Source organism: Lytechinus pictus, chromosome 18, assembly GCF_037042905.1.
Source record: "Lytechinus pictus isolate F3 Inbred chromosome 18, Lp3.0, whole genome shotgun sequence".
NCBI lineage: Eukaryota > Metazoa > Echinodermata > Echinoidea > Temnopleuroida > Toxopneustidae > Lytechinus > Lytechinus pictus.
The window spans coordinates 5653518-5674489 of NC_087262.1; the positions used below are offsets into that span (position 1 = coordinate 5653518).

The 20972-nt window shown below is 36.7% G+C and overlaps 1 protein-coding gene across 8 annotated transcripts in view; it reads left to right on the forward strand.

The window, feature by feature from the left end:
* The first annotated feature begins 442 nt into the window (after positions 1-442).
* Positions 443-20972, forward strand: part of LOC129282282 (rap guanine nucleotide exchange factor 2-like) — a 46398-nt gene continuing 25868 nt past the window's right edge. For 6 of the 8 annotated variants that reach the window (XM_064113619.1, XM_064113621.1, XM_064113624.1 and 3 more), the window contains exons 1-17: positions 443-791; positions 1385-1457; positions 4520-4656; positions 6571-6656; positions 7890-8008; positions 8840-8940; positions 9617-9781; positions 11512-11619; positions 12076-12147; positions 12582-12713; positions 13561-13669; positions 14662-14917; positions 15346-15568; positions 16267-16503; positions 17035-17217; positions 18345-18444; positions 20286-20497. In XM_064113619.1, the coding sequence (XP_063969689.1) occupies positions 570-791; positions 1385-1457; positions 4520-4656; positions 6571-6656; positions 7890-8008; positions 8840-8940; positions 9617-9781; positions 11512-11619; positions 12076-12147; positions 12582-12713; positions 13561-13669; positions 14662-14917; positions 15346-15568; positions 16267-16503; positions 17035-17217; positions 18345-18444; positions 20286-20497 (2535 nt within the window). In that variant the 5' untranslated portion in view covers positions 443-569. The remainder of the gene's footprint in view (positions 792-1384; positions 1458-4519; positions 4657-6570; positions 6657-7889; positions 8009-8839; positions 8941-9616; positions 9782-11511; positions 11620-12075; positions 12148-12581; positions 12714-13560; positions 13670-14661; positions 14918-15345; positions 15569-16266; positions 16504-17034; positions 17218-18344; positions 18445-20285; positions 20498-20972) is intronic. The other 2 variants (XM_064113623.1, XM_064113626.1) reach the window with 1 other exon arrangement.

Genomic DNA, 20972 nt, shown 5'->3' on the forward strand with positions numbered 1-20972 from the left:
TCTAATTGTGCTATCATGTGAAGAGAAATTTGATTGTTTTGTGTGTGAAATTTAAGTGATATCATCTCTCTTTTGCTTCAAAGTCAGTGAATGATGAATGACTTAACATATTTGAAAAAAAAAATTCTTTTACTAATGCATCTTTTGATATAATTTCTCTATATGAACTATTTTGTATGTCAGTGAATTCGACAGAAAAGACTAAAAAATTGAACAGGCTTAAAAATATTATGAAATTGTCTTTCTCACTATGTGGGTTTAGAGAAAAAACAAGACGAACTGAAAACCATCCTGGCTAATGACAAATGCATGTGTTTTAACCTTCATAATTTATACCTCAAATTTGAACTGTAACATGAGTTTATATTTTTCATCCATAAACTTAAGTATAAAGCACACCATTAAATTCAATTATCAGGGAAAATATTAATTGTAAACATCTCAAGCACAATTTGAATACATTTGCTTCCAACTTTACGCGTGAACTGACCACTCTTTTCATAATCGTATGGATTTTTAATTTCTTCTAGAAATACAACAAAAAGGACCTCGACGATGTCCAGATTATCATGGATAACCACCCCGAGTCCCATCCTCGACACTTGTTGGCGCTCTCCGCCCACAACACCCCGACACATACCGTTAGCAGTGGTGACCGTAGTTCCATACATAGTAGTATGAGTAGTAGTTACTCAGACATTTATTCTGCAGCAGAAAACCAAGATTTGGATCTGAGTGGCCTTGTGGAAAGCACTGTGGATTCAGATGAAGAAGAATCTAGTGAATCAGGGGTAAACAAAAATGTTTAATAACTCATTTTCGTAATGATGATATTTAATGATAATTCTATGAATTTTAGGTGAAAATATTTTTTCAAAATTTTAAGTTATATGAAAGAAATCTATTGATTAATTGAATTCATATTCTTCATTTGCTTTGAACATGTCGATATGACCAGCTCAAGTTTGTAATTGATTGATGTTCATTATTGGGGTTCCTCAGTGTTGTGTGCTTGTACCTTAATTGTTTAGGGCCAGACAGTCAAGGGTTCCTGGTTCTAGGCATATGAATGCATGCTAAGTTGCCTTTTGAATTTAGGGTGTACACAAACACTGCACTCTGCAGAGTAACATAATTCCACACAAATAGATTATAAGTACATCAATGAAACATGCCAGATGTCGTATGTCTTGAACAGACATTTGAATTCTATTGACATCGCCAATTGCATGGTACACATAAATTGAGCATTTTGAATACTACAAACAACCAACGGTCATCTATCTGGATTAAATATTGCTCTTTAAAAGCCTCATGAAATCTATTTCAACGTACAAGAATAATCCTTAATCCCAATCTTTATCGATTTGAAATTTCCTTTCAGTCTCTTCTTGTCAGGGATCTTGTCCGAGATTGTTTGGAGAAAGACCCGATGCATCGGACGGAGGATGAAATAGGTAAGAATATTATTTCACCTGGCTCCCGTAAAAAGCTTAGCTGATTTAGATTTTTTTCTTCAGAATAGACAAGTTAAAAGAGTCTATTCAACAATGAAAAGGGAATTTCCTAGAAAGCCAGTGAACACTTTTTGCGAGAGTGATCACGAATTTCCTTGTTGACCATAGTAGATTGCGAGACAAATGAATACCCTCTAGCGATTATGAAAAGGGGAGTTGAATAGACTGCTTCAACTTGTTGCAATGAATGTAATATTCAAATGGTCGCACGATTGACAAAACATTGTTTTATTTCTTTTGATTTGTAGACAAAGTCCAATGTAGGCCATTCTTTAGCCTTTTATTTTGCTGAATTTATACCAGCGCCAGACTCGACTGCACGTGGTGTATGCAGTGCAATAATGCAGATACGTGCTTGCAGTTAGGCGCAGACCATGGTGCGCACGTTTGGTTTGCAATCTATTGCACTGCCGGCTCCCTTGCTCGTGCGTCAGTAATAGACTATTGCACGGGTGTCAAGTGTTAGCATGCTATAGCTGATTCCTCTGAATGTCATGTGACGCGCATTCATCCAATCAGCTGTCAAGGCTCTGTGTATGCATTGTATAAATAACAATATTTCTTATTTTATTGTTCAAAATTATCATAAGGAGGTTGGAAATATTACTTTTGAATGGTTTCATGGTTTCTAGATTGCTTTAATACCTTCTGAGAGCAATCAGAACATATCTTTCGAGGGAGTGTTTTCATGAAGCATCTTGGCAGTGATTTTTCACTGGCTAATTTGCCCTTAGCCAATCAGATTGAAGGATTTCAGTAGCTTCTAACAAAATCACTGACAATTTATTTTGTGAATACCCCCCTGATCAAGTCTGAGCAGGATGTGACTGTATTCTTCCAAGAACTTCTGGAGAACCTCTGGGAAACCGTTACGACTCTTATTCTCCAGATAAGATTTGCTTCCAACAAAGTCGGCTTTAAAGTAGTAATCGTAAAGGGTGTTGCAAGAAAATATTTGCAGTCAGTTACAAATGACTATTGGAATTTTAGAATGGATTTAATTAATTTTAGCTGTAGCGAATCAGTTTAATCATAGTACCAACATGCTTATATAGCGCATATCACTGCCAAATGCATCCCTATGTGCCATTTGAAGATGGAAAAAGTAAAGAAAAGGGAGAAATTGGCTGGCAATAGTGACACTAACTCATTCAAAGGCCTTTTTAAATAAGTATGTTTCAAAGTGGATTTAAACTTGGGTGGAGTTACATATGATGGGGTGGTATTCCAACAGTGAAGGGTCAGCATGGGCAAAGGATCACTCTCCATAAAACTTGGTCTGAACACTCGGACAATTTAAAAGATCCTTCTGAGCTGATCTGAGATTGCGGGATAGTACATACTTAAATAAACATTCAATAGGATATTTTGGAGCCATTGAATGGAGACACTGATAAGTTAAAAGCAGTATTTAAACATTACACACGACTGGACTGGGAGCCAATGTAGTAATTTTAAGACAGGTGTGATGTGGGAATGTTTTTTAGTACAGGTAAATACTAGTCGTGCTGCAGAGTTTACACCCCTCATTGCAAGAACCAGAGTAGCAATCTGTTAAACATTTGATATTGAGAGACATATGATTGATTTGGGATGTTTGAATAGATTTGCAATTGATCACAAGTTTCATGCAACTTCACATTAGACCATCATTTCAAATTGTTACATTGATGTTCTGCGCTAGGTAGCCAAAGACTGAATATTCAAAAGCTGGGTCCATTTTATGAAAGGAAACAAAGAAGCATGTCTTTTTGTTGAGGTCATTGTTTTAGGGGACTGTTTTGTGCAGTCTTGCAGTCAACTTTTTATTGCATTGCAGAAAATAAATGAAATTGAATTGAAGTAATTAAGCTATGAAATGCTCAGACTATGAAAAGTTCAAATTCTTCATTCTACACATATTCAAATGTTTATGTAATATTTATTTTTAGGTATCATTTGAAATATAAAGGCTTTAGTATCATTCCATGAGCATTGACAAAACATTAGTGATTCTGAAAGTTTTATTTTCCTCTTATGCTTACGATACTTCCATATAGATATTACCCATGCTCTAGACAACATGAATTTGCAGAAAAAAATGGGTTGTCAAATTGTGTTTGATTCCTATGCTGTTGCCAATTTGCTGTTAACAATTATTACGGAAGACAGGCTTCCTCTCGAGACGGTACCCCGAAGTAGAATATGTGTCAGTGAAACTGCGTACCCTTGGAGTATTGCGTGACTGCAATCGTCGTGAGAGATTAAAGCAATGCCTCATTAAACTGAAGTAATTGGAGTGGATTCTAGTCTAAACTAACCAGTGACGTGCCGTGTCTGAAGGCTGGTGGAAAGTAGAGCAGATAATGCGGTTTGAGATTTCAAAGGCCAATAACCGGCATCCCTTCTCTTTTTTCGCAAGAGGCTCTGTAACCAATATTGAAAACCCGAAGCTCGCAACCTGTAGAGAGAGGGTTCTTCTTCTTTTTTTCTTCAAATCGACTTGGCACTTTTGTAACAGTTTTATCTACATGAAAAATATGATTAGAAATGAAGGAGTGTGAAAAGATACTCGGTCCGATCTGCTTCAGTGACAATCAGTATAGAAGGTCCACTTGTCCATAATGACTACTATATAAACGTTTCCTTTAAATAATTTTCCCCGTAGAAATATGTTTACGAAGGAAATATGCCCATAAAGACACCTGCTCATAATAGCCTCTTTTCTTGTCTCCCTTTTTCTTTAAAAAAAAAAATCTACTCAGAAATTTTTTTAATTTTGCGTGAGACAACAATATTATAGAAATATGATAGAATAGGACTTGTATATAAAGGTTCTTTTTAAATAATTTTCCTCTTAGAAATATTTATAAAAGGAATATGTCAATAAAGACACCTGCTCATAACCTGCTCAACATGACAATGAGTGACAGATAACAGTTATAGAAATATGATGGAAATTACACTTTGGTATTTGAAACTGATTGTAATCATTTTTATTCAATTTACCTTTTGATTTTCAGAGTTGCTCTTAGACTTCATGCGCCACCTTCCTGCGTTTGCCAACATGACGATGTCGGTGCGGAGAGCGTTGTGCTCCGTCATGGTGTTTGCGGTTGTCAGTAAAGCTGGAACGGTAGTCATGAAAGACGGGGAAGAGGTAAGAATGCAGTTTATGCTTTCGCAGGTTGGGGGTGGGGGTACTTTCTACCATTATTTACAATTTTGTAAATTATTTATCATCAACGATAAATGTGGTTCATAGGTTCCCTGAAGAGATTCAGAGATCATATTGGTTGGTTAAATGAGAGATAACATGTCTACATGTACTTTAGAAAATCACGTACAGTGCACCACGAATTTGGCTTACTACTTGCCATAGGCTACTTTAGAAGGCCATTCACAGCAATTGCTTTAAAAAAAAAAAGCTAGATGGAGTCTTGCAAGGTTTTTTTTAACCCAATTTTCTTGATCATGCAATGAAGAAAGTTCGTCTTTTTATTTGAAAATTTGATCAAATTCGAATAACAAATAACAAAGTTATTGAATTTTAAAGATTTGCATTATTCTGTTGAAACAGTTCTAGTCATGTATTTATGAATATTCATTAGGTGGGCTGATGATGTCATATCCCCACTTGTTCTCTTGTTTTTTATTATATGACATTAGGTTTATTCACAATTTTTCTACCAAGAACTAAAACAATTGGATTGACAACTGATTAAGTGCATTAGTTATTTATTGCTGCAACTTATTTCACCATAACGGAGACACATCATTTACACATGTATGAAAAAATGAAACATTTATGATTTCATGTAATAACATAAGAAAAGTGGGGATGTGACATCATCAGCCCACCTAATGAATGTTCATGACGATGTGCATATAACTGTTTTCACTAAATATTGATAAACTTTATAACTTCGTTATCTGATTTTGATAAAATTTTCAGCATTTTGCTCTGTGAATTTTACTCTATTTATTTAGATACAAATATTTTCAGCCTGGACCATCCCTTTAAAGGGGAAGACCACCCTGATGTCTCAATTGTTTTTTATAAAAGCAAATAAATGAGAAAAAGAATCATAGTGATGGTCTGGTGATAGATAACCCATGTCAACCACCATCTTTAATTCTAGATTATATTTGATGGTACTTTCAATGGTCTGGCTAGGGTCGGGCAGTACATCCTGTGGTTTTATAATACATGTATATTTAACTGGTCGTCAATATCGAAGGGTTCTATTGAACTTATTGATATACCATGGGATACTGACCTAATTTGAAAAATGAACAGCTCGGCTGAAAAGAAAACGTTCATTTATGTGATATTATTTCAATCATTGAATAGGAAAGCTGCAAAAAAATGTTCAATTTCATAAATTGTTTCAAATATGTAAGAGGCAGGATGAATGAAAATGTTCAATTCAATTACAGGTCATTCATACTCACATCAGCATAATGTCAATGTTAAACAATGAATATATAATGTAAATATCATGTAAAAGGATGATTTGGAAATAAACAGGCAAGCCTGAATTTCACAATGGCAAGAGATTAGATTTTTCCAAGATTTGACCAAAGCATCAACAATATATACTTTTCAAATCTTTCTGCACTTTTTGCCCCATAATAAATATTTCTGGGGGGGGGGGGGTTCACAAAGAGTTAAGTGTGACTAAAGGTCATGATTAAGTGTCATCATGTACATTATATTTAATGTGTAATCTCATTGAATGAACCCCCCCCCCCCAAGCATGATGTGACCAATGCAGTGATGCATTCTAATTCAACCCCATCCACCTGGGAATTTAAGTGCAACTCTTATGGAGCGTTGCAAGAAACTTGCGATCAATTGCAAGTCTATTTTCGGTCCCTAAATCAATCAGTCTTACAATTAACTACAAAGTTTTTATTGATTGCTAATCTGCTCCTTAAAACAAGGAGGGTAATCTGATTTGCTACAGCTAAAATTGATCTATCAATTGTAAATTTGCAACAGAATATTTACAATTGATCCCCAAAGATTGTAATCAGGTACGTTGTCATACTTATCCATTTCATTATATAGTTGGATTCCTGGTCCGTTATACTGAATGGTCACGTAGAAGTTTCTAAACCAGATGGAAGTGTCGATGAACTGCACTTAGGAGATAGGTAAGTGGCCCTTTTGCCATCGTCCTTGGCATCATAACAACTTCTTTGTTGTTGTTGATAAAGTGTATCACTTTTGAATGGCCATTCAATGACTTCCTTCATTTTCCCCCATTTGGTTTGGATTATGACAGAATTGGATGAGGCATTTTTGTTGTTTCATTTCCCTCTTGTAGTTGGTTTTTGCTATTCTCTGGTGAGAGAAAATTTGTTTGTCTTTTTCTTTCTCTTTATATTTTCTCTCTTCCTTTCGTTCTTCCTCTTTCTATCTCTCTCTCTCTCTCTCTTTCTCTTTCTGCCCCTCTTGCCTTCTCTCTCTATCTCTTCCTTTTTTTTTCTTTTCAAGATTTTTTTATTTCTCAACTCATTCCATGAATAAGTATCACATGCACAGATACATCATAATTGAAAAAATAGCATACATTTCAAACAAATTCAAATAAATGGTTCATTATCTCTTTCTTTCCATCTGTTCCCTCCATCTTCTTATTTGGCTGGCTTCCTTTATCTTTTACATTATCTGTTACATAAAATTTACTGATTTTTTTCTCTTGCTTATAATTTGAAATTTTCCAGTCTTTCCAAGCAAAGAAAAATAGAAATTATATATTCTTCCGTCTGAATACACTGGTTGAAAATAGTGTGGCATTGCAATGAATCACTATGGCTGAATTGTTTCAATTTGGTGTTGGGTAGGGAGGAGGGGATGGGGGTACATGTATTTGTTTAGATGTAGTCATGATGGAGGTCCCCAAGTCTGCGCACCCAACGATTTGGGTTAAGATTAAATTAATTTCTTTTTATTTCACAAAATCTTTCAATTGATAATGTTCCTTATATTATTATGAGTAAGTGTGCCAAATATCTCATAAAAATAAGAAAGGAATATATGATTTTCTTGGAAAAACCCTCGGGCAGTCATTTTCAGATTTAAAAAAAAAAAATGGTACCCCATGTCTGCGCACCCATTCATTTTGCACGCGATTCAGGGATTTTGATGAGAAAGGCTGCATTTTGAGGCCGTCACATGAAATGTCAGAATTCATGATTTCTCCACCATTTTGAGTCGATTTATTAAATGAATATCTGTCTTTGCATTGCATGTGTAAAGTTTGTGGTCATTGCGTATCCTCCTTTATAAGAATCGCGCAGATATGCGTATGCGGAGACAAGGGGTACTGCACAGACTTGGGGTAACTTACCATACTGTATTCTACAATATGTCTTTTGATTCAGTTTTGGAGTAAAACCCACGGAGGAGAAACAGCATCATGCCGGTGTCATGAGAACAACGGTAGACGACTGTCAGTTTGTCTGTATAGAACAAGGTCAATATTTTAGGATCTTAACACAGGGTGAGTACATATTACACGATTACCTAATTATAGGTATTTATTATTTTTGTTGATTTTAGTTTGCAGGACTCTCCTTGATAATTTGGAGGCATTTTATCATCACTGACTTTCATCAAATGTCACAAGTTTCCGCATACAAGGCGATGCTGATTGAACATACCTGTAAATTTATCATTGATGCCTACAAATTTAAGAAAATCAAATTACAAACTAGAAAAATGAATTTGTTTTTGATCTTGCTACATATCCAGTTTAAATCAAGCCTCATGGCTAAAGGCAGGTTGAATCGCTCAGTTATCAAGGAGATATTAGATATACAGTAACAGAATGCATGTATTGAGTAGTTAATGAGTATGTTATCATTCAAGTGGGTCTACTTGTATATTAACAAGACTACACTGCTCAGTACATTGCATTATGGGTTATGAACGGGGCCAGATATGAGTAGTGAAAGACTTTGAGGTGGAACCATACATTTCTTCTGATTTGTATCGGCTTTAAAAGTTAGAGCAAGTGGGTCCCGGTTTCATAGAATTTGTTATGAATAACAAGTGTTTGAATTACATGATGGAATTTAGCTCTCAATCAATGAAACATCACAATTTCCAGCAGCTTATAAATGTAGCTAGTAACATACAAGTTCAATGAAATAAGTCATTATTACATAAACTTATTATCAGTTCAAAATGCTAGAAATACATGACGAAATTCAGCTATCAACTACTAAAAAGGATGAATTCAGTAGTTGATCACAAAACTTGTATCTCACGAGTTCAATGAACAGGGCCCATGTGCTTTCATTCTCTCCCCGTTGTTTTATTTTTTATTCAGGTGAAGAAAATATCAGGAGAATATCCGACGACGGGGAGCTGGTGATGGTTACAGAGCACAGAGTCTTGGATGAGAGACGATACGGACATGTTGTAATTAAGGTGAAGAAAACAATCTCGCAAAAGAAATCGCTTTCCTATCTTTGCTTTTCAAGTTCATCAAGAGCTTTTGTCTGCTTCTTAAGTATTCACACTCAATTTAAATACAAAGAAAAGAATAATGTTTTTCCCCAAATATCTTTGATACTCAGATTTTATGTAAATAAAATTCAGAAAAAATATACAGGGCATTTGAATATATGTACAAGAATGAAGAAATATATGAAAGAATACATCAGCAAGAGTAATTGATAGTGAATATAAACGTCATAAATGGCTTCTGAATCATACACAATTTCATAATATCAATATCAAAACAATTTGGGAAAAACTGAAATAGAAATGCACTAAATAGGGAAAAGATTCTCAAAATATATAACATTTTTTAAAATCAATTAATTAGTTATGCAGTAAGTGTTATATGAATATCACATATTGTTGTTGTTATTATTATTAATGTTATTATTATTATCATCATCATCAACATTATCATCATGATTATTTTTATTATTGCTATTATTATTGATTATTATTACTATTATTATCATTAATTATATTCAACATTATAATTAGTATTATATTAATATCATAATAATAATTATTATTATTATTATCATTATTATTATTATTACTATTATTATTATTAACCACATTGTATTTTTGTCTCCCCCCCTAACAGGCCACACCACATAAACTTGTGGGTCATTTAGTCGCCAACCATTCTCCCATTGACCCTACGTATGTAGAAGATTTCCTGATGACGTACAGGACGTACATGGACACCCCGCACCAGATATGCAGGTGTCTTCTTATCTGGTTCCAAGATGTAGCGATGAGGGATAAGGTATGCGAGTTTAACCTGTTGAAAGCAACTTGATGTTTTCCATATAATTCAGTTCGAGTAACCTCAAGCATTGTTAAGCCAGGGTTACAAAACCGAATTCTCCCGAATGAATTCGGACCGATTCTGCCAGAATATGGCCAGACTTGGATGGGTTCTGTGGATTCGGAATATATTTGCATATGATTCGGAGAGCTCCCCGAATCAGAGTACACGTATTCGGGAGGACTTAGGAGTATTCTGTTTTCCCTCCCCGAATGTGATAAAATGCAGGAGGGATTCGGGACCATTCGTGCAGGGATTCTTCTGGTTTTGAAATGTTCAAAACTGGCCGAACACCCTCCAAAATACTCCCAAATGTGGATATGACAAATTTCATTCAACCACTTTCGGGATGTATTGGAAAGGAACTCAGTTGGATTCTGGGATGCATTTGAGTTATTCTGGGTGGTCAATTCTTGGCGATTCTGCTCTGATTTGGGACCTATTCCGGACCTATTCGTCCTCCGATTGGGGGAGCTGATTCTGTTCCGGTGTAACCCTAGCTTTAAACACCAAACCTTGTCCCGGTAACTCCCCATAAAACTGGTCCAATTTTGGAACCTGTGGCACGGTGCTTGTTTGATGTGAACTGTCCCTTTGGAATAGCTAAGTGATCAGTTAATTTTCATTGTTTTTCAATACCCTTATTGTGTAGGTAGCGGATGTAGTCCATTTTGTCTACCTTCCATCACATCTCATCCCACATGGTCTAATCCTACTAGTCTACAACTTGGGCCTGTCTTACAAAGAGTTACGATTGATCCAATCATTCTCAACTGTATGGAAATCCATCCATACCATAATTTTTCCGACAGGAAATTTGCACAATCTCCTTAGTAAACAAAGAGAATCACACAGAAACTTCAAGAGAATGATGGATGTATGCATATACATCATATCTAGAAAATACTTTGAACAAACATGTATTTTCGATGTTGATGTGGCTGGCCGTCCATAGATGTGGTTGATTAGATCAATCGCAACTCTTTGTCAGATGGGACCCTGGTATATTTACTAAACCAATTGGTCTAATTGCCCATTTACCACTATATCTAACTTCCAGTAGGGCCATGCCCATTTAAGCTTATTTCCTCTTTGTCCAAAAGGACTTCGCCTATATGGTGATATTAGGTGTTTTATCAACCAAATTTTCATTTGACAAGTAGACGTAGTGTAAATCAGACATGCTTGGCAATAGAAGAAGTGAAAGTTAGATGTGATTGGCGAAATGAATATTAGACTAAGTGGTTATTAGACCAAGCGTCGCATGGACTAAATGGAAATTAGACCAGGGGCCCGTTTCATAAAGAGTTACAACTGTTATAACTTTGCCATTATGGCAACTACCATGGAAACAGGGCACAGCAGCCAATTGAAATCAAGGTTACCATGGTAGTTGCCATAATGGCAAAGTTACAACAGTTGCAACTCTTTATGAAACGGGCCCCCCGATGTTTTATAGCCCTTGTGTATTAGCATGTCTGAGAAGCAGACCGCTTGTTGACCCAGTGAATGTAACCTGTCTTTGACACAGAACCTGCCTGCCCCCGTTGTCAGATTTTAGAAGGAGTGACATTTTTGCACTTTCCCTTTATTTCTGTAGCTACGCCACTGATCTTATGTCAGAGATTGGTCAATTGAGATTTGTCAATTGGAGTCTAAATAATTTTTATGAAATTCATTTGGAACAGGTGACGCGCGTGGTGCTGCTTTGGGTCAACAATTACTACAATGATTTTGAGAGTAATATTGACATGATCGAGTTCCTGGAAGAGTTTGAGGACAACTTAGAAAAAGAGGTAAGAATATTTTTTTGTAACTCTTTTCCTACATTCTGTGAAAATTACAAAATATGTTTAAGGTGTAAGGTTCTTCTCATTCTATTCTTCTGTCTTGTCATTATTTACAAGAGGAGCATCAAACGGCATGTTTCTACAGAGAATTGTTAAACGGTATTACCCGCGTAAGTATCCAAAATTCCGGAAAACTTCCCTGTAGAAACAGACGCGATGCGGTGTATTGATAAACCGCATCACGCAAAATACGGTTTCTCATAGCCACCTCTTGGAGGTGTATTGGCGTGTTAATGCATTTATTTGCGACGCGGAATGTGAGTTAATCAGATTATTCGCTCTGTAGAAACAGGTTGGTTTAAGGGCGAAAGACAATACCTAGAACAGTTCTTCTGTGTCCTTAATTAGGTCTGAGGTTATTTTGAAAGTTAACTTTTATCGTCTTTTTATTTGCGTTTGCAGAATATGACAGGCCAACTCAGGTTATTACATATAGCAGGAGCAGCCAAGGCTAAACCAAGGACCGTTATTCTGGTGAGTTTGTTAAGAACATGTCTTATTTCAATTTGACACATATTGAATTATCTCTCTGCTTTTTAACAATCATTGATATGTTACATGATTAATCAAAACATTTATTAAGAATAAATGTAGCATAGCAGAAACTCTATATTGATTAGATGATAAAAAAATGACTGCAGGTGACTATGCCTAAGTTGAATCTACTGGAACCACAAAAATTACTTTAACTTGAGAGAAATTTGACTTAAAAGAGGTATATAGCATGTTTTGCATATTCTGGCGTAAATTTGCTTTGAATTGGAAGATTGTTCAACTTATGAATGGTTGACTTTGCAAGTTTACCTGTATTTTATCAATAATATTTATATATATTTTATCAATAATTATATAAACAAGAATAATTATTATAATTAATGTTTTTTAAATGTTTTTCATTGTGTTTGCAGGCCCGATCAGATAGGGAATCATCATTAGCATTCAGTATTGTAGGAGGTTGGGAGAAGAAGATGGGGATCTTCATCTCAAAGGTGGACAAAGGATCCAAGGCCCAGGAAGTGGGTCTACGCAAAGGAGATCAGGTGAGTCTATGGTGGTAATCCAATCCTATCCGATCCAATAGACATTTGATTTACGGCCTTTTCCTTTCAGTTATAAAGTGCTGCTTACACTACTCCATGTTTGGGCCACTAAAACAATAATTCAAAACCTCATAATGATCAGCTTAGTCCATGCAATTTATTGTCCTAGCAAAACAGATGGAATTTAATGGCATTCGTGAACTGGTCAACAGAGAAGGCCATCTTCACTGCAGCAGGTAGATGATTTCACAGGGGGAGGGGGGAGAGGAAGGGTTCAGGGAGGTAGATATGTAGATAGATAGGGAGATAAAGGGGAAGAGTAGAGGGAGAGAACAGTTGGAAAGAGATGGGTTAGCGGTTGATTGGTTGGGGAAAAGGAAAAGAGAAAGAAGGGATAACGTGAGAGAGAGAGAGGGTGGGGGTGAAGGATTGGAGAAAAATGAAGTAGGCGAAAGAGAGTAATAGGGGAAGAGTTAAAGGGAGAAATAGAGAGAGAGAGAGAGAGGAAGAGTACAGAGTAATTATAATGATGAGGAGGATGATGATGAGAATGAGGACAGGAAGGAGGAGGAAGGTGATGGTGATGATTATGATAAGGAGGAGGATGATTAGAATGAGGGTGATGATGAGAGTAATGATGAGGATGACTCTGATGATGCTGATGATGACAATGACAGTGACAACAATACACATCATGCTGGTGATAATATCGAGATAATCAACAAGCTAAGTTGCTTTGATGGGCAGCATATGCATATCCAATACCTCCTTCAATCCTTCTGCTAGTTATGCAACATTAAACAGTACTTAACTTAACAAATGCTTCTTCTTCATCTACTATCTGTAGATCCTCGAAGTTAACGGACACAACTTTGAGCATGTGACCAATGAGAAGGCAGAGAAGATCTTAAAAGGAACAACACATCTCAGTATCATAGTTAAATACAACACCCTAGGTGAGTTGCAAAGACATTTAGGCCCGTATTGTGAACTTGAGTTTAAATTAAACCCTGGTTTAAAGTTGTGGTTTAACTATGGAGAGCCAATTGGAACACAAATCCCTTACAGTACACATTCAATTTATTAACTCATCCAAATTGTTCATAATCGTCTGGGAGTGGTAACTGAAGTATTTTTCTTCGTTCTGAAATCAAAATGAAACAAAATAGTAAACATAAGAAATATACAATATAAGCAGAATTTTTGGCTCCCCATAATTTTAGCACAGAGTTAGACCCTGGTTTAAGTTAAACCTGACTTCAGAATATGGGCCTAAGTATTTTTCTCAACTAAGGTTCCACTTAAACCATCGTCTGATTACATGGATTGCCAGCTGTGGCCAAATTTTAGTCCACCTTTTTATGGAATGCTAGGTTTCTTGACAACATATTGGCACCCCATACTTCTGCCTTTATAAAGTCATGTGGGTAACTTACTAAACGGCTTTGTTAAGCAGCCCGAAGGAAAAATAACTCATCCTACCATTCACAAGATCCCTCTTTTTTTTTCAGCATTCTCAAAAGTTGAAGCATAGTCCTACTTTTTATTAAAAAAAAAAAAAAAAAAAAAAAAACTTTGACTTTAATAAAATTATGCATTACTTTAAAGAATACATGTATGAGACTTTCCCTAGTAAGAACAACTCATTCCACAATACCTGACTCAATGCACAGAAAGGTGAATTGAAATTTGGTTTTAGGCAGGGATTATTTAATTATATGCACTTGTCACTTGAAAAGCAGCTTGTGCTGAAGCTGGGTAGTAACCATAGCGCACATCGTGATAGCACATTTTGGTAGATGGCATTATATAAATGTGTATCATTCTTAAAGTGTTATTTTGATTTTACTACTAAAATTCACAAATGAAGTTTTCCTGGTAGATGCTGGTATATAAATGCATATCATTATTATTATTACTATTACAATCCACATATGTTCTTTTTCAGCATTCCGTGACCTGCTGGCTTCTCAGGACAGTCGTCCTGGTACGGGCCGCCGGGCCAGCCAAGAGATAGCCCTCCTCCAGAGCGACCCACTGGCCAGGCTAGCCCTGCCGGACATGGGCCTCTCGCTTGCCGGTGGACCTCCGGAAATCAAGGATAAGTCCAAGTTGGACAAGAAAACAGCATTCGGCAAGAACAAGACCAAGCTCATGAGAACAATGGCCAAATTGAACATATTACCCAACAAGCCAAATGCCAAGTAAGTCAATAATCTTACATGTCATAATTATAATGATATTGGATGTTTTCATAGTTCCATCCTGAGTAGTGTTGTGGCCCAGTGGATTAGTCTCCAGACTTTGAAACACTGGGTCGTGGATTCAAATCCCACCGATGGCATAATTTCCTTCAGAAAGAAATCAATCCACATTCTGCTGCACTCTACCCAAATAGGTACCCAATAGCAACCAATATGTTGAAATGCTTGTGCGTTGTAAAAGGGTGTGTTAAGTGTTAATCCAAATCACTGCACTTAATTGACCCAAATGGGGTTGTAAAAAGTTTATATTTATATTTCATTTGCTAACAATTCATTCCCAAGTAGACCCTGTATGTGTTGATTCAATGTCTAGTAAGGTTTATAGATCAACTAAACCTGTCATCCCATTCTGTTTTTTTCCATGACAGAGATGACAATGTAGCAGCTGGCTTGATGCGCAGCGGCCGTGCAAACAGCCTTGCCAGTAGCAACCCGTACCTGAGTAATAGTAACCCAGACCTGTCCTCATTGCCGAGTATTTCCTACTTCGATGGAGGAGGTGGGGGAGGGTACGGCTACAACGACTTCCCTGAACATGTGCTGAAGATTTACAAGGCGGACCAGTCTTGCAAATATTTCCTTGTTCATAAGGTAAGTGAAATTCTATTCTAAAACCTGTATTAACCACATTGCTTAACATTAAAAAGGTCTTCTTTTTTTAATCCAGAACTTTGATTTGTGTTCATGCAGACCCTTTCAAGATATCTGGGAATTAAAAATCACCATTTAATTCAACTTCTGGAAATGGGATGGTCGCTATAAAATACTTACCTGATTCTAGAGGAGTGTTACCATAGTAACCATGGTTACCATAGTAACAGTAAGACACCTTTGCCTTTCAGCCAAGTAGAATCAGGAAAAGTTGTCAGATCTGAAAACATGTTAGAATAGTACATTTTGATGAAATTATCCCCTCGAATTCAGTGATCAATAGGGAGACATGGAGACACTCTCTACATCGCATCGATTTCTTTGAAAATGCAATTAAAATCACAATGGACAGCTGAGAGGCTTTCAATTTGTCGAAAGTTGATGGACTGGGAGAGCAGATCATCCGAAGATTCGCACCAGACGAGCAATTGCAAATGTGTTGTTTTCCAGTGTCAAGAGATTCCGATGTTGTCCCGGTCCACCAACTTTCAATAAAAGCATCTCAGCTCTCCATTGTGATTTGAATTTCATTTTCAAAGGATTTGGTGAGTTGTAGAAAGTTTCTCTGTAGTAAATGCGACAAGTCCGAAATAATAATCACCGTTCACCATTGGGTTTCTCTGTTGTTTCTCTCGCAGGAGACCACAGCCAATGAGGTGACCATGCTCTCCATGCGCGAATTCAACGTGTCCGAACCGGCCTGTACGGGTAAATATTCCCTCTGTGAGGTGACCGTCGGTCAAGGTGGACTGGTCAAGCAGAAGAGACTTCCCGATCATCAAGCCAACATTGCATCCAAGCTCAGTCTCAACGGGAGACTCTTCCTCAAAAACAACATGGCTTCTGAGACGCTCATGCCCGATGAAGTGGCAGTGGTAAGTTACAAATTTCTGTCTGTTCTTAACATGGTCCCAGTTGAGTTATTAGGAAGTTAGAAAATAATCAGTTAGATTTCATGTAATCGTTTTTGCCTTACTAGGAGTTTTCGAATGCCAAAGAAAAACAGTTCTCTGCAGACGATCTTTGTTCATGTGCCCTGATGTTGGAATTATAACAAATATATCGAGTTAGATCTACTAGTATCTTTCATGTCAAATCTGTGTGTGGTCCCATGTACTTGTTTCTGTGTTTGCAGTGCAACTTTCATCAAACATTTTGATTAAATACATCGATTCAATAAATATGATCCACAAATCTTGCTACAAAGTCAGGTTATGTCTATATCCAATTGATATAACTTTCCCATTGCCATGAAACGATTTTGTGTTCATGAAAACTCCATGATCAAAACTCCACATTACCTGGTAGGGCAAGAGTCAACTCAAGCCATCGTATTTGTTATTGTTTTTTTTATACTTTTAGTCAATTCAAGCTATCGCATTCTCTATTTTTTGTCTTTACTGTAGGAACTGCTGAAAGAGAGTCAAGTGAATTTCCTGCAGCTCGACAGTGTGGAGGTCGCCGTCCAGTTCTCTTTGCGTGACTACGCCATTTTCCAAGCGATAGAGCCAACTGACTACATAGAGGATCTCTTCAATCTAGAACCCCAAGGCAAGAAGGAGGTGGACAGACTCAAAGCGTATGAAGAGGTTAGAGTCTACCTTACAATTCTGTTCTGAAACTTACCTACTTTCCTTTTCTTCAAATTTCAGATATTCTAATTTGCATTGTTTTCATTAACATTCATGTATTTTTTTTCATTTCCAACAGATTTGCACAGACATAATATATACAGAAAAGATTAATAACACCCATGATAGGTTGAGGACTTAGTTCTCTAATTCTCACTGTCATAATGTAGGGCCACGTGGCTCTGTAGGCAATGGATTAAAATGCAACATAACTTATTGTTGCAATAGGTTGGGTATCGGGTCCTGTCATTGGGATGGTCGTTCCATAACCAGGCTATTAAACTGGGACTCATATTGTAAAAGCTGTTTTGTAAAGATAGAATGGGTACCCGGTAGGAAGAAATTCCTCGAATGCTCGAGCGCCCGATCAAGGTAGCCGTGCTAAAGCCGGGGTATTAATAGCAGGGCCCGCTGGGAGAACAGTTTTCGGAACTGAAGTGGCTACCCTGGGTAAATGTGCCGCTATTATTATTAAAGTTACCCGTGACTTTGCGAATGGTGGGACTATATTTTTTTACCCAACAAGCTTCCCCAAATTATCAATGCTGTTCGAAGAAAATGGGACCGAATTATTTTGACAAGCTTTGCATTCTGCATGTTGTCCTCTCCCGTTTTCCAATTTTCTCCCGAATATAGACTTGGTTCCCCTTAGCGTCACCTAAATGTTGACGGATTAAAGCTATGGTTTTCGCGAGCTCCTCCCTTATGTATATTCTCCATATCCTAGCTTTTAGGTAGGTGTTGGGGCGTCTTTGCCTAGTGGTTACGACTCTCGTCTTTCAATCAGAGGGACGTGGGTTTCGAATCCCAGCCATGCCATGTTTTCCTTCAGCAAGAAGGCAGCTCGAGATAAAGCCGGGGTAATAATAATAATAACAATGCGCCTTGGAATAGATAATATCCAGATAGATGGCACAATATTAATGCCTATTATTATTATTATAATAATAATAATTACAATTACAAAAATAGTAGTAGTATTACAGACCTGGGCATATAGACTTCAATTTTATTTTGCCTTTGGCCAGCTCACATTAGATGCCTCACGATTGATTTTATTTTTTTCTTTGTATCTCTTTCTGAAGTTGGTAAACCTTGAGATGTTCTGGGTTGTTTCTGAGGTTGTGAGCGAGCCTAACGTCGTGAAGAGAGCCAAGATACTCAAACAGTTCATCAAGATAGCAAGTAAGTAGTAAATACCTATTCCTGGGTCCTGTAACACAAAGGTTAGCGAATAATCTTACGTTTGATTTTCATGATTGACTGTACATTGTAGTCAATGCAATCAATTGTAGAAAAATGATCTACGATTGATTGCTAAGCTTTGTGTTACGGGCCCCTAGTCATATTGCTTCTCTTTCTTATGCCTCTGCACTCTGTCTAATATTGGATTATTTATTTATTTAAGGTTTTATTAAAAATATTCACATATCGTAGCCAATAGGCTGAATTGCATTGGATTTACAAAGTATGACAATGAGAAAATGATATAGCAAATGATATAGCAATAGCAATTCAAACATTACAAAATGTACTATTTACAAATAAAATAAATAAAACGTGGGTAGCCTGGCGGATTAAGGAAAAGATGTCCAGTGTATAGAGAAGAGGGGAAAAGAAGATTCCACAGATAGGGGATGAGGTAGATGAGGAAGGGTGGGGAAGGTATGAAGAAGGACAGAAAAGAATGGCAGTAATACACAGCAGATAACATATTGATTTAAACCAAGGGGAAACTGAAGAGCGAGAAACATAGCTCATTAAATTAAGAAAGGTGTATAAAAATATAAACATACGGTGATGATGTGTAAATTAAATTTGCTATTTGTTTTTCTAAACTTAAGACAATTTATACAGGTCTAAAGTCTATAATGTAGACAAGAAATGACAGAGTATAAAAAGCAAAGCAGGTGGGTGTTTCATAAAGCTGTTCGTAAGATAAGAGCGACTTTAAGAACGACTGTTGATAATTTCTTTTGGTAAATGGTACACCATTGGCGATGGTTTAGTGCGTAAGAAAGGTTCACCAGTCGTTCTTAAAGTCGCTCTTAACTTACGAACAGCTTTATGAAACGGCCCCCAGGTGAGGTACAATATCTAGAAAGTAAATATGATGATATAAACATACTAGGAATCAAACGAAAAATGAGGTGATTTCCATGTGGTCTACACCCACTTCGTCTACTTTTCATTTGGTCTCATCCCATATGGTCAAATATGAGTTTTTCTACTAGCCATTTGGTGTAATTGCCATTTAGCCCATTTATCATTTTGTCTAATTTTCAGGTATGCTCTTCCCATTTTGTCTAATATCCACTTGGTTTAACACTAGATAACATTTATGAACCAAATTTCTTTTTAGACAGAATGATAAGAAGATGGAAGTGGAAATAGACTAATTGGGGATTAGAATAAATGAGTTTTATACTAACTGGGTATTAGACCAAGTGCATTGTTCCCCCTTCCATGAAAGTTCTAGATATGAATGGGGTATTGCAAGATAGATCTTTTTGAACTATAGGAAACAGATTTTAATCATTAATTACATATTTGCAATTATTGCGAGACTTGGGAGTAATTTGACGTATTTTGGAAGTGTACTTGGCTCTTTCAAGAAGAGACTTTCTTTGAGACGTCTTCTCTCCGCGAGGGCAAAGAAACAAAGAGGAAGTTTAACATGCGTGCAAGCATGATATAGGTGTAAGCGGAAGTGACATGGGTATGCCGGGAGATGGCGCTATCAAGCAAAGAGATCTGTATACATATATATTCGATGGCAGTCCGTGAAACATGAACTAGCAAAAGTAGATGGAAACATCCGATTATCTCGTAAATAAGAAAATCAGGTAAGTATTTTCATGACTTGGGAGTGATTGGGTACTACAAATTGACTTGCAATTAATTTGCAAGCTTCTTGCAATGCCCCATGAGAAGTTAAGAAAAACTTGAATCAAGAAAGTTTACAGAGGTGCACCAAAGTGACTTGTTTCATTCTGATGATCTCTCTCTCTCTCTCTCTCTTGCAGGGCACTTCAAGGACTGCCACAACTTCAACTCCCTGTTTGCCGTCATCAGCGGTCTGGGTCACGGGTCGGTCTCGAGACAGCGCCTGGCGTGGGACAAGGTCCCTAGCAAGTACATCAAGATGTTTGAAGATCTCCAGGCCTTGCTTGATCCCTCAAGGAACATGTCCAAGTATCGCAACCTCATCAATGCAGAGAATGTCCAGCCACCATTGGTGAGTGAATTATTCAAAAGATTTGTACTGTTTTTGCATTGATCATCTCTTTATTCAATATTTAAAATCAAACTAAAAATATACATGTAGGTATGTGTACATGAGAGAAGTAATAGCATCCAGATCATGAACTATTAATAAACGAAAGAAAGTAGTTGCAGCTTACAATTATTTCATAACAAAGTCTTCAAAATCAAGGTTTATTGGCACAATAATATCATAAATCTAGATCTTATACATTAAAATAAACTTATTTTTATGAAATCATGAAATCTTAGCTGAAAACTGATAATTATGATGATCACTAACACAAAAAGGCATTTATGGGACATTGTATAAATATTTTTTGGGAAAAATACCAGATTTTTTATGGAACTCCGTGCTTATTCTGCTAATTTCTCAGCAATTAGACATTTTTCCAGAGTCATTTGGAAATATGTTTTTTATTTATACATACAAACACTTGGGTGGTAAT